This window comes from Miniopterus schreibersii, assembly GCF_964146895.1.
Source record: "Miniopterus schreibersii genome assembly, chromosome: 2".
NCBI lineage: Eukaryota > Metazoa > Chordata > Mammalia > Chiroptera > Miniopteridae > Miniopterus > Miniopterus schreibersii.
Window position 1 is genome coordinate 181691090 of NC_138102.1, and position 26191 is coordinate 181717280.

Consider the following 26191-nt stretch of genomic DNA (forward strand, 5'->3'; position numbering starts at 1 on the left):
TTTATTTCTACTTATCTGAAAATCTCTTCAATCTATTATTGATTGAGAAAAAATTTGGACTTAGTGCCCAATATGATATTTATGAAAACTATTAAACCAAGAACAGAAGAATTGCATCTAAAACCTGCGAAACACCTCTAATAGATCAAACTGTTTATGCCTGGAGCTCAATCTAGTTTAAAGCGTGGGGTAATGAGGGGAATTTTACTTAATTTTATTCTTTAAATATGTTAGAATTAAATGTCATCCCTTGAGACGTGCGAATTTTTCAGTGAAAAGGCAGGCATTCAGAAGACTTGTCAATATTCCACAAGGAAAGGTAGAACAGGTAGAAAGGAAGAACCAACATGCCAAGAACATCACTCTGGGCAGTGCAAAGAAGGGCCCCCCATGCCTGCAGCCTGCTCCCCCGTCCTTTGGGGCCCGTAAGCCCCCGGGGGTAGGTTAGGCACTGCAAGGCCAAGCTTTTCCCAGGGTGCGTTTTGTTCCTGGAGCAGTGCAGGGGGTCCAGCCGCGGTGGGGTGAGCCCGCGGAGGCTGCCTGTGTGGTGGCTTGGTGGCCATTGAGAGGAAGCGCTGTGGGAGGAAGGGGTCCTGAACTTGACAGTGGGGCTTCCCAGGGTACTGGGTATACAGCAAGTTGGTCTCACGGGCTTGGTGCCTGAGGGGGGGGGGTGGAGGTGATTTCACGCAGGGTGGCCAGCGCCTGGCCGGGACTTGCACAAACACGGTGCAGCCGAGGCGTCCTCAGGCCGGGCCCCTAGAGGGGCCTCTGGTGGCCCGGCCCCGGAATGCAGGGCCTGACCGCGCTCTCCCCCCTTTCCCGCAGAATGAAGATGAGACGCTACAAGCTCTTCCTCGTGTTCTGTATGGCCGGCCTGTGCCTCATCTCCTTCCTGCACTTCTTTAAGACCCTGTCCTACGTCACCTTCCCCCGAGAACTGGCCTCCCTCAGCCCCAACCTCGTGTCCACCTTCTTCTGGAATAATGCCCCCGTCACGCCGCAGGCCAGCCCGGAGCCGGGGAGCCCCGACCTGCTGCGCACCCCCCTCTATTCCCACTCGCCCCTGCTCCAGCCGCTGCCGCCCAGCAGGGCCGCCGAGGAGCTGCACCGCATGGACTTTGTGCTTCCCGAGGACACCACGGAATACTTCGTCCGCACCAAAGCCGGGGGTGTCTGCTTCAAACCAGGCACCAGGACGCTGGAGAGGCCGCCGTCTGGGCGGACGGAGGAGAAGGCGGAGGGGGGCGAGGGCTCGCCGGCCCGGGGTCCGGTGCGGCGCCTGCTGAGCGCCCGGGCGCGCCCGGGGGGCCGGGGCGCGCGGCGCAAGTGGGTGGAGTGCGTGTGCCTGCCCGGCTGGCACGGGCCGAGCTGCGGCGTGCCCACCGTGGTGCAGTACTCCAACCTGCCCACCAAGGAGCGCCTGGTGCCGCGGGAGGTGCCGCGGCGCGTCATCAACGCCATCAACATCAACCACGAGTTCGACCTGCTGGACGTGCGCTTCCACGAGCTGGGCGACGTGGTGGACGCGTTCGTGGTGTGCGAGTCCAACTTCACGGCCTACGGGGAGCCGCGGCCGCTCAAGTTCCGCGAGATGCTGCGCAACGGCACGTTCGAGTACATCCGCCACAAGGTGCTGTACGTCTTCCTGGACCACTTCCCGCAGGGCGGGCGGCAGGACGGCTGGATCGCCGACGACTACCTGCGCACGTTCCTCACGCAGGACGGCGTGGCGCGCCTGCGCAACCTGCGGCCCGACGACGTCTTCATCATCGACGACGCGGACGAGATCCCCGCGCGCGACGGCGTGCTCTTCCTCAAGCTCTACGACGGCTGGACGGAGCCCTTCGCCTTCCACATGCGCAAGTCGCTCTACGGCTTCTTCTGGAAGCAGCCGGGCACCCTGGAGGTGGTGTCGGGCTGCACGGTGGACATGCTGCGCTCGGTGTACGGGCTGGACGGCATCCGCCTGCGCCGCCGCCAGTACTACACCATGCCCGGCTTCCGGCAGTACGAGAACCGCACGGGCCACATCCTGGTGCAGTGGTCGCTGGGCAGCCCCCTGCACTTCGCGGGCTGGCACTGCTCCTGGTGCTTCACGCCCGAGGGCATCTACTTCAAGCTCGTGTCGGCGCAGAACGGTGACTTCCCGCGCTGGGGCGACTACGAGGACAAGCGGGACCTCAATTACATACGGAGCCTGATCCGCACCGGGGGCTGGTTCGACGGCACGCAGCAGGAATACCCGCCGGCCGACCCCGGCGAGCACATGTACGCCCCCAAGTACCTGCTCCAGAACTACAACCAGTTCCGCTACCTGCTGGACAACCCCTACCAGGAGCCCAGGAGCACGGCGGAAGGTGGGCCGCGGAGCAGGGCCGCCGAGGGAAGGCCGCCCGCCAGGGCCGCGCTGGAGGGGGCGGAAGGCTAAGGCTGCGTGATCTTCAGGGCCCGGGGCGGGGCGGGGGTGGTGACCGCCCCTCCTGTTATCTCCCTGCCTCCTTCCAACCTTTAGGGGGATTCTTGAGAGGACCAGGAGGGGCTGAGTGGGAGCATCTTCCCTGTTCAAGCCCTCTTGAACCAGGGGTCAGGCCCGGGAGCTCAAAAACATCATTCCTCATCAGGAGAGGGGAGCCTGACCCTTCCACCCTCCGAGAGTGCTGTGCCCAGGAGGTGCCAGTGGAGAGTGCCTGATGGTAACTAGGTGGCGGGGGAGGGTGGGGAAGGGAGCCGGAGGCACGCCCACAAGCCATGTGGGAGCTGCAGCCCTGCTGAGGAGAAGCCCACCATTTGGCTTCCTGGGGTTTGGACCTGCAGTGGGAAAGGGGCATGCCAGGAGGTCCCCAGCTCTGTAAGTAGTTGTATTTGGGTCGGGAGGAAGGGGGGCACCTAGAAAGGAGCGGATAAAAACAGCATCCAGCTGAGAGGAAGCACGGTGTCCTCAGAGGTGCTGGGCCAGAGGAGCTGAGAACTCCCCCTGCCCGCCCCACAGGACGCTGCTGTGTGGGATGGCACGGTGCGCCCCGGACCCTGCTGAGCTGACGTAGGCATGGGGCCTAGGGAAGCCGGGGAGTCTTCCTTTCAGTTCTGAACCTGGCGTTGATGTTCCTTCTTACTTTTTATATTCTGTCTTGCGGGCTACCCACTTGCAAGGTCAGGAGTCCACTTCTCAGGGTGGGATGGGACATCAGCCAGCCTAGCAGGTCAGACATGGGGGTGCCCCATCACCCCTTCCTGCTGGAGTCCACAGCCCCAGCTCTCCACTGTCTCAGGTGGAGTTACCCTTGTACCCCTTCTTGGTGTTGGGTAGGGGCCAGAAAGGAGCCATGAGGCTGCCCTGGGCCCAAGAGGGACATTAAGGCCAGTTGTATGTCATCTCATTCCACTTTGTTTGCCTCATGGGGGCAGGAGATGTATTCATTAAAGTATATTCTAAGCTGCTGTAATTAAGAGACCCCGAAATACAGTGATTTAAGCAAGATGGAAGCTTGTTTCTGATTTAACTGTCTAGAGGGAGGTGGTCTGGATCGAGTAGGGCAGCTCTGCTTTCCTCATACATACCTTCCAATTCTGGTTGCTCCAGTTCCCACCGTCACATGTGCGTCCAAGCCTGGGGGAAGCAGAGAAAGGCATGGGAAATGCACACCCTTTCCTGTTAACGGCATGAGCCAGAGATGGCAGAGTCACTTCTGATCGTACCTTGCTGGTCAGGGCTTAGTCACATGGCTACAAGCAGCTGCAAGGGAAGCTGGGCTGCCATGTGCCCAGCCTTAGCTTAGCTCTCTTATTAAAGGAAGGCGGAAAGCGTGGATACAGGGGATAAGGAGCCTCTCTGGCACGGAGAGTGGGAGAGAGGGTAGAAATGACTGTTGCAGTCATAAGATCCTCCTCATATTCGGAGCTCCTGGAACAACCTGCTCCTGCTCCTGCTCCCATCACTGCCAGCCCAGGGCTGAGGTGCAGTGAGAGCCTGCAGTTATGGGAAGGATGAGACACCCCCTCTCCAATTCCCCACTGGATGCTCACCAGTGATACCAGGATGCAGAGGCTGCCTGTGGAATGGTACATGTTTGTGCGTGTGTGTGTATTTATGGGCATGGGTGCATGCTTGTGTGTACTTGTATGTGTCTGTGTCGGTGTGTCCCTGTACATAGATGCTTGTGTGTGGATGTGGGAGCAGGGTCCAGGCGCTTCCCTGGGATCTGGAGCCTGTGGCCACACCTGCAGCTCCCCAAAATGACGGAGGCACAAAGCCCTTGGGGAGCCTGGAAAACAAGGCTAAGGGGATGCAGGGTCCATCTGTCTGTCTTTTAGTCCAAGGGATGAGACTCCTCCTGACCTGAGGGCTGTACAGCTGAGCACCCACTACCTTCCAGCCCCTCTTGGCTCCAACCACATCCTTCCACCCAGTACCCTCTAGCCTCCAGCAGGGACTTTCTCTGGGTGTTTCCTGCTGGGCCAGAAGAAGAGGTTGTCCCCTTTGCCACAGGTCTGTCTGGGGAAGTTCGGTGTGGGCGTGGACTGGGGAGCCGACTTCGGAGCAGTCTCTGGTGGGCAGGAGTGAAGAAGGCTGAGGGGGCTCTGTTGTCCCCACTTTCCTCCCTTGGAGACACAGCAGCCCCTCTCTGATCCCTCTTGGGGCTCAGAAGTGGCTCAAGAAGTCAGCAACCACTGCTCACCCCTGGACAGGCAGTCTCAGGGCTCCTGAGTCAAGCTTGAGGCCCATCCTAGAAGTCTCCCTCCTTGCCAGCTTCCTTACCCCATGCTGCTGGCTCCCTCCCGCTACTGTGGAGTGCCTCCTTCCCAGGCCGGCCTCCAGTTCACCACCTCAGGCAGGGGAAGGAGAAGGGAGGCGCTCAGACCTGCCAAGCCCTGCCTTTCCTTAGACCCAGGAGGGCTGTTCATGGTCACTGTCAAGAGGAGGCCTGGTCATTGGGTGGAGATGACAGCTATCAGAGGGCTGGGGGCCAAAGCATGGGGTTGAAGAGTTTCACATATAATCACATCATACACTGGGAATTTGGGGGTCAGGGGAGCCCTGAGCCACACCCCCAGTATGAAGGGAAACCAAGCTGTGAATGTGAATGCTGGCACACCACTGGCCCTGCCAGCATACCCAGATTTCTTTCCCAGGGTATGAACACCTGCCCTATAACCTGGAGACTCAAGGAGGCCCAGCCTACCCACAGGTCATGTTGGTTCCCAGGGACAGGTGTGGGAGAGTTTTGGGGACAAAGGTTACAATTGGTGTGGGGAGACAGGACTTGCCCAAGTAAATAGCAGGGCCCTGGGAAATGTATAACCTGACGCCATTATTTTTTTTGTAAGGGAAAAATCAATATGTATATTCTGAAATCATTTTCTCTGTAAATGGTTGGATTTCATTTCACCCTTAAAGGGATGCTTAAGATAATATTAATAATAAAAACAGCTACAGTCTGCAGAGTGTGCATGTGTTGTTGGTTTGGGGGTGCTCTGGGGCAGGGAGGGTCGCAAGTGGGTGGCTCCTGCCTTGCCAAAGCCACTCTTGCTATGGAGTGCTGGATCTGTGGGGTGAGAGCCTCCCCAGGACTGCTGGCTGGCGAGGAGGGTTGCAGTTACCTCCACCAGCATCAGGGGGCATCCTTCCCTCCCCCTGGTAGAAATGGGCTGAGAAAGGGAAGGCGCTGGACAGGGATCCCCAGGAGGGAGATGTGGGCCTGGGACCTCTGGGGATCTGGATGAAGACTTTGGTGCCTCTACCGAGAGGGCAGCAGTTCCCCCACAGTTGTGCTCTTGGGGCATCGAGACCAACGTGTCCACCTCAGTTTCCTCCCTCTGCCTGTGGAGTCCTAAGATCATACAGCCACTGGGCAGAACAGGGCTGGACCTGGATTTACAGCGCTGGTCCTGTCATCAATCCTCTGGGGCAGGTGAGGGCCACAGCCTTCCCGACTAGTCATCACTCTCCTGTGGAGCTGACCGTGGACTTGCGTGGTGATGGCACCTGGAGCAGTGGGATGTGGGGGGCTTCCTCTGGGACCCGTGGATACTGGCATTGTCCTGGGGAGAAGGCCTTCTGGGTATTTTCTAAGGAGGGTCTCAGAGGTGGTGGGAGTGGACACTTTGAACTCTGCCCTTGTCCCCTGTGGGGTGGCTGTGCAGCCTCCATGTTAGATGGGGGACCGAGTCTGGAGACGGGAAGGAGTGACCGGATTGTTGGTGGCTAGAGCAGGGGCTCGCGTGTCCTGAACGCTCACAAGGTGCCGAGCGCTTTGCATGCGGTTGGTGGAGGAAGGAGACAACGTTCCTGAGGTTTGTGGGGGGGATTTCCTAATTCAGCAGGCCTGGTTCACATCACCACTTCCTGGGGCAGAGGCTCCGTAGGGGGAGTCTCAGTTCTACAAAGCTCTTAAAGGGTCCCCTTGACGGCTAGCATTTAAACAACCTGAGTAGGACGCTTAGGAAGCAACTTTGGTTTTGCAAATCGAGTTCATCCCTCAGGAAGCCCCCACGCTAATGCAGTTAGGCACATGACCCCGCTCTGTGACAGTCCTTTTGCTCTGCCACCCACTGGTCCTACCCACCATATCCGGGCCACCCTTTTGCCACTGCTTGCCTTTCAATCCAATCCTACATTCATTTACTGACTGCTGGACAGCAGGTCCTGAGGAAGGTGCAGAAATGGACAAGACACATTTTCTGCTCTCCAGGGGCTCAAAATTGATTGGGAATAGGCCAGGGTTTCTTGACCTCAGCGCTGCTGACATTGTGGGCCAGATCATTCTTTGTGCGGGGCTGTCTGTTCTAGGGTGTTTAGCTGCATCCCCGGCCTCTACCTACTAGACACCAGTAGCGTTCAATCCCCCAGTGTGGCAATCAACTGTGTCTCCAGACATTTCTAAGTAAATGTCCTCTGGGGTGCAGCATCACCAGGTTAAGAACCACAGGAGTAGCAGTGCCCAGCTGTGGAGCCTCTGCTGGGTAATGCCAGGCACTTTGCACACGTCACCTCAAGGAATCCTGTGAGGTAGATGTTGGTCATTGGAGGGTCAGTTTTTCTCTTTTGGAATTTAATGGTATTGGGGGGTTGTCTTCCCACTCTTCAGTCAGAGAGTGGAGGTGGTGAGGCTAAGATTTAGGGAGGTTAAGCGTAGAAATTGCTCAAAGGTACCCAGCTCCCAGGCAGGATTTGGGACCGGGTCTCCGCCACCCTTCTGATGGTCTGCACCGCCTCCTAGTGGAAAGGAGAGGCATGTCGGCTACAGGCCCCGGCTCCCGCTCCCCCTTCCTTCCTTCCTTCTCCCTGGATGCCACCTTGGATCTGAGGCAGCTTACACAAATGCGTGCCGCGAGGTGGACAAGCAAATGTATAAAAACTAGAATCATGGGAAAATGTAATTAGAAAAGAAAACCAAGCCTAGGGAACAACAGGAAATGGTGAAGGCAGTGCTAGGGGAACATCAAAGTGTTCAAGGCGCAGAGGAGAGGGGCATGTCCTCTTCTCTGCTTTTACAGATGAGAAAATGAAGGTTCCAGAACTTGCATGGGATGCGGCTGAGCTTTGGGATGAAGACTCACAGCGGGCACCTCTGGAGCATCTGTCTTGTCTCTTGGGCTTGTCTTCCTCGCTTTTATGTCCCCAGCACTCGGCCCAGGGCCCCAAGTGCTCACCAAACCCTGCAGGCCTCTAACTTGTGTTATGAGTGGTGGTAGTAGATGTTGATATCCACCCCACCAGCAGGTCCCCACACATCAGACCCCAAAGACCCCTGCACCCCGCCAGACCAGGGCTGCTCCCTTCCTTGGTCGGGGTTCACCCTTCTCTGTCTCACCGAGGACAGAGGCTTTCCCACTGAGGAGCTGTGTCTGGAGAGGGCCCCTCCCGCTCTCCAGCCTGCGCCTGGCCTGTGGATGCCGAGACCCCCAGGGAAGGGAAGGCTCTTTTGCCAGCAACCCAGCAGGAAGGCATCGGTGGGTCAAGTTCTAAGACTCAGAGGATGAAGGACATGTACAAACATCACGCCTGGTCATCTGAACCACACTCAGGCCCTTTCCCAGCTCTGCGCACCCTCTAGAACACATCTCGTCTTAGTGGTGTTGCCAGAGCGCCCAGACCCTGACCTGGACATGCAGAAATCACCCCTTGCCCTCCCTTCTCCCTCTTCCAGTCTCCTCCAAGCAACTCGTCCTCCGCACAGGGCTGCCCCAGTCCACACAGGCCTTTGTGCAAATTGGGCAGGTCACCCCTTCCTCAAGACACTTTATTTCCATCTATTGAAAAATTGCCATAATGTACTGGTTTCATTAGAACAAGACAATTCACTGCTTTCTGCCAAAGAAATGTCAGAAAAAACATACAACTTCCCAAGGTCTATGGTGTGTAAAGTGCCCCTTGGGTGTGGTGCCCTAGCACAGGTGGGAAGTGGAGATGCTGGGATCTAGGCTCTGAGCCTGTGCATCTGCCAGCCCCGGCCCCCACTCCTGCTGCCTGGCAAAGGGAGGGTATTCAGCAAACAAGCTTACATTCCCTTCACCTTTCAGCACCACCTGACACAACGTGGGCAGCAAAGATTTCACTTACTCACAATTTCACTCCTGTCCAGGGATATCAGATTTTAGTCTGGTGATTATAGGGTCGATGGCATCTGATTAGAGCAAATCCCATTATGAGGGAGGCGGCTCTTTCTGAGAGTGATTTCCAGGGCCCTGCTGATCCGGTTACAGCCAACTCCTCCATCAGCTGGGCAGTAACAGTGCCTGTACCTTCCTTCACTCCACCCTGGGTCCTCCCCTGGGAGGGCTGGGGAGGCGGAGGTGGGCTGCCTGAGCTTTCTGTCTTGTCATCCAGGAGCAATATCCCTCCAATTCAGGGCAACGAGCATTTCCAGAGGGTCTCGATTGTATAAGGGACCCTACTGGGGGAAGTGAAGGGAATGAGAGGTGAGATAAAGGCCTCAGGGAACTCACCCTCGCTGCCTCTGTAGGGAAGCCTGAGGGCACCCTGCCCTGCTCCCCCACAGATAAAGAGGCACTGGGCTGCTCTCTCACTCTCCCCTCTGTCTCCTCTGTGCCATCGCTCCAACCCCAAATGATGCCTACTTTGGGTGATTCACTGTTTTGTTGAATGAGTGCTTCCCTCTCGCCCTCCAGCCATGATCCCATAAGAGGCTGTTGCCATCATCCAGATGTGAGACCAGGGGTTATATCAAAACTACAGTATCAATCAGAGATATCCCAGAAGGACCCTTGTCCTGTTAAACCCAGCAGAGCCTTGAGATCTGCGTCAGTGCCCCTTGCTGGTGTCTCCAGTCTACAAAGTCACCACGGATACATGTGGGTGCCAGAGGCCTGCCTCATTGCCTTGTCTTTTCCCCTCCCATACACTGCCATGGAAGCACTGGAAACAGGAGTAGCCTCGTGAGTTTGGAAGTAAAGAGAAAACCCTGAAGAACAGGAATAGTCTGGGGGAACTGATCTGAAGGGGAGAACCCTCAAGGGACCCCCCCCTCCTTCTTTTCCAAAAATAATATTCTATAGAACAGCAGGGTCAAGAGGGATATGAAAGGTCACCTGGTCTTCCAGCTGGAAATCTCACAAATATTAAATTACTTGTGTAAAGAGCAAAGTAGGGCAGTCTGGAAGAGTGGAAAGAACACATTTGGGAGTCAGACAGACTTGGATCCCACTGCAAGCTTCTCTGCTGCCTAGCTCAGTGTCTTAGAGAAATTACCGACCTCTCTGGGTTTTGTTTTTTTCATCTATAAAATCAGATAGGGGCCTGGCCAGTGTGGCTAATTAGTTGAGGGTTGGCCCATGCATTTAGAGGTTGCCTTAGATTCCTGGGCACATGCCTGGGCTGTGGGCTCGATCTCCAGCAGGGGACATGCAGGAGGCAGCCGATTGATGTCGATGCATTGATGTTTCAATCTCCCCTTCTCACTTCCTCTCTCTCTCAAAAAAAATCAAAACATCTTAAAAAACCAGATAGGGGTTCAGACCAGGGAGGTGGCAGTGGTCAGATCCTGGAAGTTTTTGGAGGCTGAGCCACCTAAAAACCAGGATTTGATCTCTCTGTTCTCTGCAATGCCTGTGGCAGTGCTTTACACATTAGAGACCCTCAACAAGGATTTCTTGCATCAATGAATGGATGAGCAACTACTCCTTAAGTGCTAGATACCTTTTAATCCTCACAGCAGTCCACAGGCTCAGAGAGATTAGGAAACTTGCCATAGGGCAGCTGTCCTTAAATGGGAGAGCTGGAATTGGGAGCCAGTGGGCTGACTCTTGGCTTCACTCAGAGCTGGGCACCCGTGAGACACTGGGGGTGGGGGTTACAGATTCCATAAGACATGACTCCCGCTCTCAAAACTGGTGAGAGGCCAAGAAGCCAGTGGATACATTAAAAATCAGCGCCTAGAAAGGCAGGCGTGGCTCAGCGGTTAAGCATCCACCTAGGATCCAGGAGATGGAGGCTGGATCCCCAGTCAGGGCACATGCCCGGGTTGCGGGCTGGATCCCCAGCAGGGCCTGTGCAGGAGGCAGCCGATCAATGACTCTCTCTCATCATTGATGTCTCTCTCTCTTCCTCTCCCTTCCTCTCTCTCTGAAATCAATTTAAAAAAAAAATCAGTACCTGGCAAATAACAGGCGCCAATAAATATGTTTTGTCGTTGACCAGCTTAAGAATCCTACACAGTGTGCAGACATTTCTTTAGGGCCCAAAGGCGGTACCTCAGCGTGTTGGATGAGCGGCAAGGAAGGGGCTGGAAAAGACTTCCAGAGGGGACATTTGAGGCGGACCTCGCAGGGCAGGAGTTTGCCAGGGGCCGAGGGGCCTGGGCAGCTGGAACAGCACGAAGGAACGAAAAGATGTGAAGCCGATTTGAGAAGATGGGCTTGGAAGAGCTTTGAATGCTATGCTGGGGCATACGGTCAGAATTCCCGCAGGTGGCCCCAGGGCCTCAGCCCGACGGTGCCAGCGGCGGTCCTCCGCACCCCGACCCCCTCCGCACCCCGACCCCCTCCGCACCCCGACCCCCTCCGCACCCCGACCCCCTCCGCACCCCGACCCCCTCCCGGGGGCGGGGCCCCAACGCTCTCGGCCGGCCGGTCCCTGGTGACGTCACGCGGGAGGTGGGGCTCAGGCCGGTGGGCAGGGTCTAGTCAAGGGGGCGTGGCCTGCGGAGCTCCTGGCCCCGCCCCGGGAGGCTGTGGCCAGGGAGACCGGAAGTCCTCCCGCCTCCGTCCGCCTCCGGACTCCGTTCGGTCCCTCCCCTCAGCCCTGCGCACAAGGTCGTGTCCCGGAAGTGAAGAGGCCATGTTGCCGGGTGACCCGGGGAAAGGTACCGGGCGAGAGGCGCATCCCGAGGAGTGGTAGCGCGCGGCCCGCGGGTGAGTGAGGGGAGCAGTGAGGGCCAGGGCCGGGGCTGCGGGCAGGACGCCGGGGGGCTCGCCCCAGCCCGCCCCGGGCGTTCCCAGCGAAGCCACCCCAGCGCCCCGAGCCGCCCTGCCCCGGCCTCTGGGTCTCTCGCCCCGAATTGGCCCTATCGCCCCAGTGTCCGCGGAGGAACTGGGGACCCGCCGGGACTCAGCCGCCCCCTCGCCGAGAGACCCAGCGCGAACAGCCCCTACGTGACAGGCGCCTGCCGCCTCATAAAGCACTTTCCCTGCTGGTGTTCCGGAGTCATCTCCCGCTCGGGGAGGCCCTTGGGCCGCGGGGCGTTGTACAGTTGAGGGAAAAGGGACAGGGACAGTGGTTTGCCCAGGCTTGCGCAGGAAGTGAGCAAGGCCAGACGCGCATGGCCAGCGGGCTTTGGGCGCAAAGTCCGTGTCTGTTTACCAGTCAAATATCTTCCCCACTCAGTCTCTTTATTTCTGAAACAAGGGTGGCCGTTTCTTCCACATAGGGGTACTGTGAGGATTCTCTTTCATTCAGCTGAGTTTTGAGCTCCTGGTATGTGGTGGGAAAGTTTGTGCTCTACACGTGCTAAGGCCCGGCAAGAGGCAACTATCCTTACGGAGGCCAGAATCGGGGTCAGGGGTGCAGCAGTGTTCCGTGGGCAAGTTACTGCCCCCCGGGAGCTTCAGTCTCCATTTAAAATGGAGATAGTGATGACACTGGTATTGTTGATAGAGAGATGTGGGGCACGCTTAGAACACGCGTGGTATATAATAAACAGCAAGTGTTCACTATTACTGTTATGAGCCCCGACCCTTATAGGTTCCTTAATTTAAATATGACAATGGATGACAAAGCACTTTGCAAATGATCACACTCTGTACTTGTGAAACGGTTTACTGTTTCTGAAAGAGGACGGTGGCTGTTTATGTGGAATTAAATATAATATTTACTGAGCACTTACAAACCAGGCTCAGTGGCGCTAGTAATAGCAGTCCCTGTTAGAGTCTTAGTAGGTGCCAAGTGCTGTTCTAAACACGTTTACATACATTAACTCATTTTATCTTCGTACCAGCCATGTGGGCAGAATACAGATTTAATCCTCATTTTTCAGATGAGAAACTGAGGTAAGCACAGAGGGGTTAAGAAACTTGCCCAAGGTGATGAGCTCATTAGTGGTGGTGCCAGGACTCAAGTATGGCTGAGAGTCCTTCACCCCTGTGGTGAAATTCTGGTACAGGTGCTTTACATGTATCATCTCACACAGTTCTCAAAACTATGTAGCAGGTACTGTTAATATTTCCATTTTACAAGTGAGAAAGCTGAGGCTTAGAAGGGTTAAGTACTTTGCCCAAAGTCATGTGGTAAGTGGCAGAGCCAGGATTCAAGCCCAGGCAGTTCAGCTTCCAAACCCTGGCCCTTCGCATAAACTGTACTTTCCCAGAAGGGGGTATTGAGAGGCTGGGGTCTAGTCCAAACTCTGCCACTAAGTTGTTGTATGGCCTTGGGGGGGTCTCTGAGACCTAGTTTAAGAACTCTTGAATTTTAGATAGGTTCTATAGGCCCTTCTGTTATTAATTCTGATTCTAGGCTTCTGTTTTCTCCCTTCTGCTTACAGCTTGACGCCCAGCACCTGCCAGTTCCCCATGGCCCCATGGAGCCGAGAGGCGGTGTTGAGTCTCTACCGGGCTCTGCTGCGCCAGGGCCGAGAGCTTCGCTACACTGATCGGGACTTCTATCTTGCCTCCATCCGCCGTGAGTTCCGGAAAAATCAGAAGCTAGAGGATCCTGAGGCCCGGGAGAGGCAGCTGGAAAAGGGCCTAGTCTTCCTCCACAGCAAACTGGGGGGGATTATTTAGGATCCTCTCCTTTCCTCTCCCATCCAATTTCCCAGGGAAAGAAGGCAAAGGTGCCTTCTGTAGACACTCCTGCTCTCTCCCACCCCCACCTTACAGATGCAGTAAGAAGCTTCAGGTAGGTAGATCCTTTTTTCCTTAGGTTTTGTTTTTTTCTGATGCAGGAGACCAGGAGAGGAAGACCATTTTCTTTTAGTGACCAAAGTCTTTTAATCATTAGAAGTCAATGGAGAAACTACAGACATATTAACAGGAGTATGTTCCCTTATTGAGAAAACAATAGGCCCTGAGTTTCAAACTCTAACAGAATAGGATTGTTATCACCATTTTATTTCAAACAGAACAGTTTACACATGAAAATGTTAGAAAAGACATTGGTTAAAACTGTCAGAGTTCAGTTCCAGGCTGGCTCGTCCTTCAGTGCATTCAGTTCTCTCGTCGTCATGGTCACATTCCCGAAACATAACTATAGTCTGTAACACACCAGGGTTTGTGGGTATAGATGTCAGGGGATGGTGTCTGGGTTCACCTCCTGGCACTGCTGCTGATAGCTGTGGGATTTAGGGCAAATCACTGAACCATTCCAGGCTTCCATTTCCTCATTTGTAGAAAGGACATACCAGTACCTACCTCTTCAGGTTATTATGAGAATTAAATGAGACTGCACACACAGCACTTAGAATTACTTGGCAAGTGGTGTCAGTGCTGTTTATTCCTGATACCAGTGTTATTAAGAAGGCTCCCTAAATATAATCTAATGATTATATTTAATGTAGCAACTTTCCCAGAGGGCCTTCTGTGGCACTGGCATTCTGGCAGGCCCTGGGAGTGGAGATAAATGATACCATCCATCAAGGGACTTGGTCTAAAGTGGAGATGGACAGGAAGTAATTCCAGCCTGAGCAGCTCTGTAGTAAAGGGTTGGGTCCAGAGTTTGGAGACAAGGAAAAGAACATACCTGTCTTGGGGAGGTGGTAGGGGAATCACAGGCAGCAGTCGGAAAGGACATTTGAGATCTGCTTCCAGTGAGAAATAGGCCGCTGAGTAGATGGGCAAGAATAAGCAAACTGGAAGTGGAAGCTGCTCTTTGTAGTCTGGAAACTCGAGTCTGGCACGGCTAGAATTGTGCACCTGTAAGGCAGGTGGCTGGAGGTGAGGCTGGGCCAGGTCCGGAAGGACACTGAATCCCCTATTGAGGAGATTGTGACATCTGATAGTAGGGGGACATCACAGCTTTGAAAGCAGTGGAATGTCATGGGAAAGGGATTGTGGCAGTGGCAGCCTGGAGAATAAATTGGTGAGAGATAATAGAGGCAGCAAGTGTGGCCAGATGAGATTGAGGGATTGAAGTGGTGGGGTGGCCGCACATAAGTACAACATGTACAGCAGTGGGACTTGGTGACCAGTTGGCTGAGGCAGGAGGCGGAGACAGAAGAATGGATAACTGAGGTGTAGGGCTTGCCAGCTGGGTGGAGGGTACTGTTTTCAACTTCGAGAGGGAAAGCAGGGAGGAGCCTTCTGTAATGGCTTTTGGTTCTCCTCAGCCACTTAGGTTGATTGGCAGACCAGCCTTTGGCAGCATAGGGCTGGGGTGGGTTGATGCCCGTGGGGGCCTGTCTGCACAGGGAAGGGTGGCAGGTCAGGAATGAAATAGTCTTTGTGCTCCTAATCTATTTTGACTGAATTGGGTTACAGGTTGCCATCACCCCCTCCTTAAAAAAAAAAAAAAGGCCACAAGGTTAATAGCTCACTTGTGCAACAAATACTTACTGTGTGTCAAACACTGCTGGCCCTGGGTAGTAGCAGTGAATGAGCCAAAATGCCCCCAAGAAACTTGTGGTCTAGTGGCTAATAGAGAGGAAATGTGAGCAAGCTACCTGAGACCCTTGTAAACTACTTCTCCCCAGCGGCATGAGCTCTAGGTTCAAATCTTGGCACAACTTTCTAACATGGCGACCCTGGGCCAGTTACTTAACCTTTGCCTCAGTTTCTTCATCTGAAAATAGGAGATAACAATATGACTGACCTCATAGGATTGTTGTTGTGAGGATTAAGGGAATTAATATGTGTAAAATGTCCAGCACATGATATACACTCAATATATGTTAGCTAGTCTCATGTGTACTCAAGCCAGACATGTTTAAGTCATATGACCTTTTTAAGTAAAATAAGTTGGAATTAAAAAAAAAAAAGTTTTTATTGATATTTACAGAGGGAGGGAGGGAGGGAGGGAGGGAGGGAGGGAGGGAGGGACATCGATGACGAGAGAGAAACATCGATTGGCTGCCTCCTGCATGCTTCCTACAGGGGATCATGCCCACAACCCGGGCATGTGCTCTGCCTGGAAATCGAACCGGTGACCCCTTGGAATTTTCATAGTTCTGTGCTGTCAAACCAAGGAACCTGCAGGCCTCCATTACTCATCACCTCCACTATATTGGGGTGATGAGTATTTCTATTCCTGTTTTTGTATCTAGGGAGACAGATTAAATAACTTGCCTGAAATGTTGGCAGCACTCAGATTCTCCATCCCCTACCTTGCCCACCAGGTCAGTGTTCCTTCTACTTTTAAATATTTTAACCACTTTTTAGTGCATAGTTCAGTAGTATTAAGAATATTCACATTGTTTATGCCACATGAACAGAATCACAAATTTGGTTTTGGTACTTTTTGTTCCTCTTTGTGTTCAGCTGTATAGTACCTCAATAGTATAGTTGTATTCAGTTGTGTAGTACTTCTAAATTCAAAATGAGAAGAAAAGCTGTTCTGTATCAAACCATCTAAGCAACAGATGTTATATTTTTAAAATGGTAAAAAAAAAAAAAAAGAATATTCACACTGTGGTGTAACATCTCCAGAACTTTCTTATCTTGCAATACTGAAACTCTACCCATTAAAACAACAGTGCTCCTTTTTTATTACACTGAGGAGCCAGCCCCTCTCCTTGCCAAGTGCAGTGCCTGTTTCCTAGGAGGCGCCAAGCTAGTGCAGCAGAACCCGAGTGGAGGATGCACAGTGGATAAGCACTTTCAACTGTAACAAGTTAAGTTTTAAAATAAGACCTTAGCCCGGGCCAGTTTCCTCAGTGGTTAGTGCATTGGACTGCAGACTGAAGGGACCTGGGTTTGATTCTGGCCAAGGGCACGTACCTTGGTTGCAGGCTCGATCCCTGACTCCAGTCAGGGCCGAGTGCGGGAGGCAACCAATTAATGTCTCTCTCACATTGATGTTTCTCTTTCTCTCTCTCTTTCTCTCTTTCTCTTTCCTTTTCATTCTCCCTGAAAAGCAATGACAAAATATCCTTGGGTGAGGATAAAAAAAAAATAATAATAAAATAAGAGCTTATATCTACCTGTTGGAGCTCGTGGATGCTCTCTCCTCTTCCAGGTCACCAGGTCCTTGGATGGGGGAGCATATTGCACTGTAGTAGGAAGGCCTTTTCATAAGCCTGCTCCACTTAACAGGTTTTTTTTTTGTTGTTTTTTAAAATCCTCACGTGAGGATATTTTTTCCATTGCTTTTCAGAGAGCGTAGAAACATCGATGAGAGAGACACACCCATTCGTTGCCTCCCACACATGCCCCAACGGGCTGGGGATGGAACCTGTGACTGAGGTATGTGCCCTTGACTGGAACTGAACCCGAGAAATCCTTCAGTCTGAGGGCTGATGCTCTAACCACGGAGCCAAACCGGCCAGGGCTCAACAGTTTTGATCTCAAGCCCAGGATAGCATCAGTATGAGTTTTAGAGGCCATTCTTAGCTCTGTCTCAGAAGGTCAGATGCAACTCAGAGGACAGTCTGGATTGCTGCCTTCTGGAAGTCGACCTTTTGTCCTGTGGGTGGAAAACTTGAAAGACTTAATGATAAACCCAAATTTGGGGGGTACTTTGCAGTTTTAAAGTGTTCCCATACAGTATTTTAGTAGATCTTTTTTCCTCACTACAACCCTATGATTTAGACCATGCAGGCATCATTATCCACTTTTCATAGCTAGGGGTTAAGTAACTCATTTGAGGTCACCAGCTAATAAGTCAGGGCTCAAAGGCAAGGACTCCATCTCAGGATTCTGACCTGAAAACCCAGGCTTTTTTCTGTTCTGCCATGTCACCTCCTTGCTCTTACTAGTCGTCACATCAGATGGACCAAGGACTAAGTGGCCCAGGGATGCTGCTTCTGGCTTCTGCTCGGAGGGAGGATGTGTCCTTCCTGGTCTACTGCATCACATCCAGGGCTCACTTCGAGGGTGCCTGCGTCCAGTGGCTCTCCCTACTGTAAATGTATCAGTAAAGGTTCTTTTGTTTTAAAAAATAAAACAGTGGTCACTGTTATGTGCGGGAACAGGGAAATGTTCTGCGTGGTCCTGATTAGATTACTCTGCCTCAGCTGAGTTTGATATGTTGGTATGTCCCATCTCTGTCTCAGTGGTCTGTGGAAAGGGGATGACTAGCATTCTTGCCTCACCCCACCTGTAAATACAAAGGTGGACTCTTCTCCTTGGCCTTGCTTGCTGAGTGCATTTGAAGTGGGGCTATATTTCATTTGGCCAAATGGTCTCATGCCTCTACCGTGATGCTTCTATTGACGATAAAAGGTGGAGAGAAGGGCTGCCAAGGCTGTGAACTCTAGTTAGGGAAAAAATATTTTTGGAGTTGACAGTGACTGTTAGCTAACTCAATTGCTAGAATAAGTAGAGTCGGAACTGTTTTGTTTCTTTCTGGGGGGGTGTGGAGGTATAGGCAAGAGGCATGAGCTGTGAAACTGGCAACCCCAGTTGTAACACAATATTAGAAAGAGTGTTACTTTACGGTGGAAGGTGCACCAGGGCCTTGTCTCTCTCTCCTCCCATTCTTGGTCTGTTGGAATCCTGAATGGAATACAGCTGTTTTTCCCTATGTAATTCCTGGTGTAGGGGACACAGGAGATAGAAGAGTAGCAGTGTTAAGACCAGTATTCAGAGCTGAACCACTTTGTCATCCTTTATCTGGGCAGGGCCCAGGGTTCTTACTCCATGGGAAATGGGCTTTTTGGGGCCTAGGAGAACTTCAGTTAGGATGACTGCACTGTTGCCAGGGAGCAAGTGTGCTGAGCTGTGCTCGGGGGGCCGGCCTCTTCTGTGTGTGCCTAAGAACTCCTTTTTTATTTTGGTTTATCCTCACCCAAGGGTATTTTTTCTTTTCCTCTTTTTAGAGAGAGTGGAAAGGGGGGGGAGAGAAACACCGATGTGAGAGAGACACATCGATTGGTTGCCTCCTGCATGAGCCTTGACTGGGGCTGGGATCGAGCCTGCAACTGAGGTACGTGCTCCTTGACTGGAAAGAATCAAACCCATGACCCTTCAGTCCGTGGGCCAATGCTCTAACCACTGAGCCAAACCAGCCAGGGCAAGAACTCCTTTTAGGTGCTCACATTTTTAGTTCATTTTTCAAGTGCATTTGAGCAGATGGTTTTTTTTGTTCTTTAGTTAACAGCCAAGTATCCTTTGTGTTTCTTCTCAGTCTCACAGTCTCACTTGAGCCCGTTGTAGTTCCCCCTCACACTTGCCCCAAGAAACACAACATTTGTCAAGTGGGAGTGTCCACAGAGAGTTTTATTCTTCTTTGGACCTTTCTCACGTGTGGACTTGTAGTCATGTATCTGTGTGCGGGGTTTTCAGTCCCTGTTATTTTGTGGGTTTTTTGTTTTGTAAAAGGTAAATAGAATAGGAAGGGTTTGATTTGGGTAAGGGTAAGTATGATGCAGAAAAAGTATTGTAGTAGGAGTTGGGAATCCTGAGTTCTGGAGGTGGCTCTACCATTTCCTTTCTCTGGGACCTCTAGCAAGTTACCTCCCTATGTATGAAGTGATGCAATAGGATAAGATGAGCCTCCTCTGCCTGTTAGATTAGACCTTCTCAGATCTAACCTTCCACAAAGCAGAGGCTAAAGGATCAAAACACAGTCTGCATTATAATGTTGGCAGGGGTAGGGAGAGGGTTGTATTGCGTGATGAAGTACTTTACTGCAATGCAAGAAAGGACTGAAATAAGCCTAATGCTTTCTGGAGTCTCAGTAGACCAGTGGAGAGGTTCTCCCACAGTAAGCACGATCAGTTCCCTTCACATCCACATACGCCACGGGTCGTGGTATCTCCCTCTCCACCCAGGAGCATGCAGTGCTAGAGGCAGGAGGATTTGCTGGAACTCAGTACCCTGAACTGGTTGGGGATTGGCCTGATAGCGGGGAGATAGGAGGGACAGGTCCCAGGCGGTGATGGTGTGTTCTGCCTTCGTCCTCAGGTAAGCAATGGCAGGCGCTGGTGAGCGCAAAGGCAAGAAGGATGACAATGGCATCGGCACAGCCATCGATTTTGTGCTCTCCAATGCCCGGCTGGTGCTGGGGGTGGGTGGAGCAGCCATGCTGGGTATCGCTACACTGGCCGTTAAGCGGGTAAGTGCCTGCAGCCTGCGCCAGGGGTAGGAGAGGTGGGAGGCTGCCTCTACAGAGTGGAGCTGACCTGGAACAAGACTTCGGTGCTGTTCATGGCAGTATAACTTGGTCATTTGGCATTATTAGATGAGACCTTGAGAGAATTTAGTTAAGGTTACTGCTAGGTCTCTGCCCTAAAGAAATTGTTGGAGATACAAATAAGTTTATCCCAGTGGATAAAAAATTGTAAATAACCAAAATAGCCTTCTCTTGACTACTTTATTTAAAAAGCAACATTCCCACCACATATACACTTCCTATTTCCCTTTCCTACTTTATTTTTAGTATTTATCTCTTTCTGCATACTTTGTATTTAACTTATGTTTTGCCTGTGTCCTCCTACTAGACTGAAAACTCCAGGAGGACAGGGTTTGGGTCTCTTTGTTTAGTGCTCTAGTCTTCTACCTAGTACACTGCTTAGCATGTAGTAGCCACTACTACTTATTTATTAAGTATTTGTTAAGTAAATTAATCAGTATTCACCCTTACATTCATAAGATACAATGTCGTATAGTCAGAAAGTGTACCATAATGTTGAACACCGGTTCATTTTTACTGATACAGGTAAATGATAAAAATCATAAGTGAAAAACCCAAGTTTCAGAAGTATATATAGAGTAGGATCCTAATTACATAAATCTATTTTTCCAGAAAGAAACCAAAATATTAACATTTATCTCTGGATTGTGACATCATGGATAAATCTGTTTCTTATTTATATCATTTCATATTTCCTGAACCTTTCTACATGGAGAAAAGGATTCCATAATCTAGAATAAAACAAAGGTATTGAAAAATAATGGTTTAGAACTCACTAGGGCAAACTGCTGGGAAGGAGGGAAACAGGAAGGAAGGTACACGTGTGGGGTCTTCTCTGCTATTTCAGATGTACGATAGGGCAATTAGTGCCCCTACCAGCCCCACCCGCCTGAGCCATTCAGGGAAAAGGAGCTGGGAAGAACCAAACTGGATGGGCTCCCCCCGATTGCTGAACAAGGACATGAAAACAGGCCTGAGCCGTTCCCTGCAGACCCTTCCCACGGACTCCTCGGCCTTTGACATGGGTGAGAATGCCTGTTGCCCTTCCTGGGTCTTATCTGTGGGCTCTCAGTACTACTCCTGCATATAGCAAACATTTCTTGAAAACATGCCAGGTGCCATGCTAGCACTTGCCTTTGGTGCCAAGCCCTTCTTTCTGGGATTGAGGCAGCCTGGGAAGAGCTGACATGCTTCTCTCTCTTACCTTGGCAGATACATTCTGCCCTCCCCAGCCCAAGCCATTGGCCAGGAAGGGCCAGGTAGACTTGAAGAAGTCACGACTCCGCATGTCCCTGCAGGAGAAACTTCTTTCTTACTACCGGAACCGGGCCGCCATCCCTGCTGGTGAGCAGGCTCGGGCCAAGCAAGCGGCTGTGGACATATGTGCTGAGCTCCGGAGCTTTCTGCGGGCCAAGTTGCCTGACATGCCACTTCGGGACATGTACCTGAGTGGCAGCCTCTATGACGACCTGCAGGTAACAAGGCGGTTCTCATGAAGGGGGGTAGGGTTGGGTACTGACCAAGATGCTTCTCAATAGTGGTACTGGTACAAAAGGTTAGTGACCAGGCCTCCAGAAAGACTGAAATCTTACTGCTTCTGAATTCTGCACCGTGGGAGCTTTTGGAGATCAGTATGCTTTATTTTTTTGTTTGTTTTTTTAAATATAGATCTCATTTATTTATTTATTGAATTTATCTTGGTCTTTAAAAACCCTTGTTTTTTAGTCATACAACTTCTAGGAAACCATAAGAGGCCTCCTTCTTCCTGTATCCCTACCCCTGCCCCTCCTTTCCAGTTTTCTCTCTTGTTGGGTCTTTAGGCTGGGCAGATGTCCCGTGTACTTCATGTGCCAAGACAGTGTGGCATGTGGAATGAGCATGGGCTCTGGCGTCTGACGGACCTGGGTTTAAATCCTTACTATATTTATATCTGAATTGAAAGAATCCTTAGTTTCCTTTATGGTTGGGGGAATAGAAGATGGCAGGACCTCTGTTTACAATATGGAAGCAGGTTTCTTAAGCAGATTAAGTCCTTTGAAACCTTATTAATTCTTCTCCAACAGGTGGTGACAGCTGATCACATCCAGCTCATTGTGCCCCTCGTGCTGGAGCAGAACCTGTGGTCGTGTATTCCTGGTGAGGACACCATCATGAATGTCCCTGGCTTCTTCCTGGTTCGTCGTGAGAACCCAGAATACTTTCCTCGTGGTAGTAGTTACTGGGACCGCTGTGTAGTAGGGGGCTACCTCTCCCCAAAGATAGTGGCAGACACATTTGAGAAGGTAGTGGCTGGCTCCATCAATTGGCCAGCCATAGGGTCCCTCTTGGACTATGTGATCCGACCAGCACCCCCCCCAGAGGCCCTGACTCTGGAAGTGCAGTATGAGCGTGACAAACATCTTGTCATTGACTTCTTGCCATCAGTGACTCTTGGCGACACTGTCTTGGTGGCCAGACCACACCGGCTAGCCCAGTATGACAACCTGTGGCGGCTGAGCCTGCGACCTGCTGAGACGGCACGCCTGCGGGCTTTGGACCAGGCTGACTCTGGCTGCCGATCTCTGTGCCTCAAGATCCTCAAGGCCATATGCAAGTCCACTCCGGCTCTGGGCCACCTCACTGCCAGCCAGCTCACCAATGTCATCCTCCACTTGGCCCAGGAGGAGGCTGACTGGTCTCCAGATATGCTGGCCGATCGATTCCTGCAGGCCTTGAGGGGACTCATCAGGCACCTAGAGGCCGGAGTCCTGCCCAGTGCCCTAAACCCCAAGGTGAACTTATTTGCTGAGCTCACCCCTGAAGAAATAGACGAATTGGGATACACTCTCTATTGCTCATTGTCTGAGCCAGAGGTGCTGCTGCAGACGTAGGGCAGGTGAAGGCCAAAGTGGATGTTGGGCAGTCAGGTCCTAGATTCTCCATTAGAAACACTTGGCTGCATAGTTGGTGCCTCACAGGGTCCCTAGGTGCCTCCTGTCTTGCTGTTCATCGCCCTGGTCACTTCATGCTGATTAGAATGACATCTCTTAATCTTCTATTTTCTCAAACCCAACCCTTTCTATTTTTGTTACCAAACACTGTGCTCCCTCCTCCTCCTCTCCCTCTTGCACCAGGCTAATTTTTCTGGAATGAATTGAGAAGATGGAGCACTGGCCTGAGCTGTTGAAACCAGTTGGCGTTCTGCATGTGACCCAGGTTTTCTGCTCCTGTCTGTCCGCCTTGCCCTTCAGCCTGCTTCTCTTCAGTGTCTTCTCTCCTTTTCCTCCTGTTTGCGCCTTCTGTTTTGTTCCTTTCCCTGGAGCACACCTGCCTAGTCAAGATGTTGCCTTTAGTTGAACGTCACTGAAGTTACGATTGCATGTTTCCAAGTGGAACTCTGCAGAGTGGTCAGATAGGATTTAGGGTTTCTGGGGGTAAAGTGACGGAAGAGCTGGCCTTTGACTCAGGTTCCTGGAAAAGAAGCCCATTCCCCCGCCCTCCTAACCAACTCATCCACAGTGCTGAGAACATCCCTCATGGGAATCCTTACTGGCCCACACAGGAGTGAGGGCTCAAGATAAGGTAGACACAAAGTTATCTGCAGATTGTTTCTTAGTGGCCATCAGTGAGAGTGCAGGGTGGGGGAGCCGGAGGTGGTAAAGGGAGCCTGGGAGAGGGTCTCTGTGCCTGGAGTCTCCGCCTCATGTGGCTGGTCCAGACCAGCGCCACTGGTATGCAGGAGTGAGACTAACATGAGGGAGGGAAGGCGCTGCGAGGGCAGCACCTCTGCGTGGGCACTCTTGCTCACCCTTGCCTCGTTGCCGATTAGGACAAAGCCTTCAAGAAAGCCTTAGCTGTGGAGGTTGGAGGTAGCTTGCCAGGCAGCGGGACGTCAGCTGGAAGATCCAGTCACGAGTTGGGGATTGGTGACCATGTTTCTCTCCCATCAGGCCTTGCCTTTCTAGGATGTTGTCTTATAGCAAGAACAGGCCTAACAGGAATGTTAGAAGGCTGTTTGCTGAACTCTGCAGGCACCTCCAGAGGCCAAATGCCAAGCACATATGCTCAGACCTCCCCCCTTCTCTCTCTCACCCAGCACCTGGGGAGATCGGTGCTACCTAGGAAAAATGCACATGGATAAAATGCATATGAAGGAGGTGGGGACTTCCTACGCTCCTTGTTTCCTGCTGCTAAAATTGCACTATTTATTGCAATGTAAAACGTATCCTGAGAGTGGGGAAGAGTTTAATAACAAGGCCAGTGCATCTTGTTTTGTGTGTGGTTTTTTCCTGTTTGTGGCAAGAGCCTGCTAATTCTGTTTCTGATCTGCGCGCGCACCAGTATTTTGTCGTCCTTCCATCAAGTGTTGCTGTTCTTCTGTCCTGCTGCCTCTCCACTCAGTGAGATTCTTGTGAAGCGCTCAGCAGCTGTCTCATTCCTTCCCAAGGAGTGACATGAAATGACTCCATAAATAGCACTGAAACCTCAGCTATCCTCTGAATTTAGGGTAGAGATTCCTGGTCCCTTTTTGTCATGGATTAGGGGTTGAGATCTAGGGTTAACCTTAGCTATATTTGGAGAATCTTCCTGCCTCTCATATATATGCAAATGTTCCTTTAAGTGTTTCAGTTGTTTCATTTGTATGAAGGTATTGGGAGAGAATGAAAAATATAAAGCCCAGAACCCTGAGAGGGATTCTCCAACCTGGCTGTTCATCAGAATCAAATAGGAGTTTTAAAAATCTCTATGCCTGAGAGCTGCCCTTGTGAGTGGTGTAGAGGGTTAATGGGTGGAGCCTGGCATGGCATCCAGGAAAGGGGTGAGCTGGTGAAGTACTGCCAAAGCACGGGTTATTATTCATTGAGATTAAAGGACTTGGTTTTCCCAATGTATTATAAAACCTACAATTTTCCTAAGCTGGTGTGTCCCCCCAAATTCCATATAAAACACTGGAAGGAAAGCTCAAAAAAGAAAAGATTTTAAATATCAAGTCCCAAGTTATCAAAGCCGAGTGTAACTGTGATTGGAGCTTATCTTCCCTCTTTTTTAATCCTCACCCGAGGATATTCTTTCCATTGATTTCTTTAGAGAGTGCAGGGGAGTGGGGAGGAGAGGGAGTGACACATCCATTGGTTGTCTCCTGCACCGTACGGCCTGGATCGGGCCTGGGGATTGAGCCTGCAACCGAGGCACATGCTCTTGACCAGAATCAAACCCACGATCCTTCAGTCTGCAGACCAATATGCTGGCTATCTCCTCTCTAAAGAGCTTCTTTCTAAGGGCATCTCTGTCTCTTAATTATGTTTCACAAAACCAAAAACCATAACTTTGCCATTTCACAAGCAAGAGACTCTTAGAAGTCCTCAGAACTAGAAGCAGTGGGAATTCCCGGCCCTGGGCCTTGTGGTTTTGCTGACCAACTCAGCAAACCTCATCATAAAACATGGAAGACAGTCAAGTAGTCAAGTATTCTTGAGATTCTCAAGTGGAAGAGAGCAACATTCTCCCCCGGTCCCCCAGCCCCCTTTAATCTTAGGGGAAAGATGTGGTGCCTTTCCTGCCACTCTTTCTACTCCTACATCACACCTTTTCTGAAGTAATGAGTCCTACTTCTCCATCTGGAATTTTTTTACATCATCTAGGTTAGCAAACCACATAGACTAATGCTTAAAAAATAGACTCCTTACCTTGAAATTCTAATCAATTCCAAAGTATCTTGGTGTTCCGAGGTGTCCCTTTTTAAAAATGAGTTCAGGACAACAGTATTTTTTATACAGTTGAATGTGACTTTTTTTCCAAATAAATAATCAAAGCTCATGTTTGGAAAAGCTGTGTTGAGGCTTACAACTTTCTTCCTGGGCCTTGGCCCCTGGTGGTCCACTGGTTGACACTCCAGATTAGCTGAGTTTGCTCCCTTGTACACCACTGAAGCTGAGAGCACAAATGGTTTTGAGGAGGCATCAGCCTCAGGATCAAAAGGCCCAGGAGAGGCCCCAAGGGGTTTCTGTAAGTAGGGATCCCTGCATGTGTCCCCGAGTCCTCTGTGGTGGTACGTCTTCCTTGAGACTGACCCTGGCAGAGAGCGTCTGTTGTCACAGGGTCTGTTAGAACTCTGCCCTTGCTGTTGAAGCTCAAGGCCAAAGAGACACCTAGGACTAGAGCCGTGAGGCAGTAGCCCTTTTAGATACTGCTGGTTCTAAGTGGCCGAAGTACCAGAGGTGTGGGTTCTGGGGCTAACTGTATACAGCGTGTCGTTTACCTTTTCATTTTGATCACCTTGTAGTCTGAGTTCATCATCTGATGCCAAGTCCACAACTTTCCTTCCAGTCACTTGCCTTCCCTTCAGCAGCAGTGGGTGTGTTTGGCTGGTAGATTTGGGACCAGTCTTTCTGTCCTGTCTTGGTTAGCTCCATATAGAAGCAGCTTAGCGCTGAGACTGCTGTCCCTTCTCCTGGAGGGAGGAAATAGACC

At 51.6% G+C, this 26191-nt stretch overlaps 3 protein-coding genes across 10 annotated transcripts in view; all 3 read left to right on the top strand.

Moving 5' to 3' along the window:
• MGAT3 (beta-1,4-mannosyl-glycoprotein 4-beta-N-acetylglucosaminyltransferase) overlaps window positions 1-5439 on the top strand; it is a 30587-nt gene extending 25148 nt beyond the window's left edge. Inside the window, exon 2 of the mRNA XM_081129177.1 lies at window positions 829-5439. Coding sequence (XP_080985303.1) covers window positions 830-2431 — 1602 coding nt within the window. The 5' untranslated portion in view covers window position 829 and the 3' untranslated portion in view covers window positions 2432-5439. The remainder of the gene's footprint in view (window positions 1-828) is intronic.
• Window positions 5440-11265: 5826 nt separating this feature from the next.
• On the top strand, window positions 11266-25537 carry MIEF1 (mitochondrial elongation factor 1). 8 transcript variants are annotated; one of them, XM_081130562.1, is made up of 7 exons: window positions 11343-11373; window positions 12999-13354; window positions 15714-15785; window positions 19513-19663; window positions 20589-20766; window positions 20954-21216; window positions 21805-25537. In XM_081130562.1, the coding sequence occupies exons 4-7, from the start codon at window positions 19520-19522 to the stop codon at window positions 22609-22611; spliced, it is 1392 nt and encodes a 463-aa protein (XP_080986688.1). In that variant the 5' UTR covers window positions 11343-11373; window positions 12999-13354; window positions 15714-15785; window positions 19513-19519; the 3' UTR covers window positions 22612-25537. The 8 variants fall into 8 exon arrangements, with proteins under 8 accessions (XP_080986689.1, XP_080986687.1, XP_080986688.1 ...); XM_081130563.1 differs by lacking the exon at window positions 15714-15785 and having other exon boundaries at window positions 11266-11373; window positions 12999-13135; XM_081130561.1 differs by lacking the exon at window positions 15714-15785 and having other exon boundaries at window positions 11274-11373.
• MIURF (mitochondrial elongation factor 1 upstream open reading frame) lies at window positions 13027-13239 on the top strand (the record flags this gene model as incomplete). Its single annotated transcript, XM_081130570.1, has 1 exon — window positions 13027-13239. The coding sequence occupies one exon, from the start codon at window positions 13027-13029 to the stop codon at window positions 13237-13239; it is 213 nt and encodes a 70-aa protein (XP_080986696.1).
• Window positions 25538-26191: the final 654 nt, after the last annotated feature.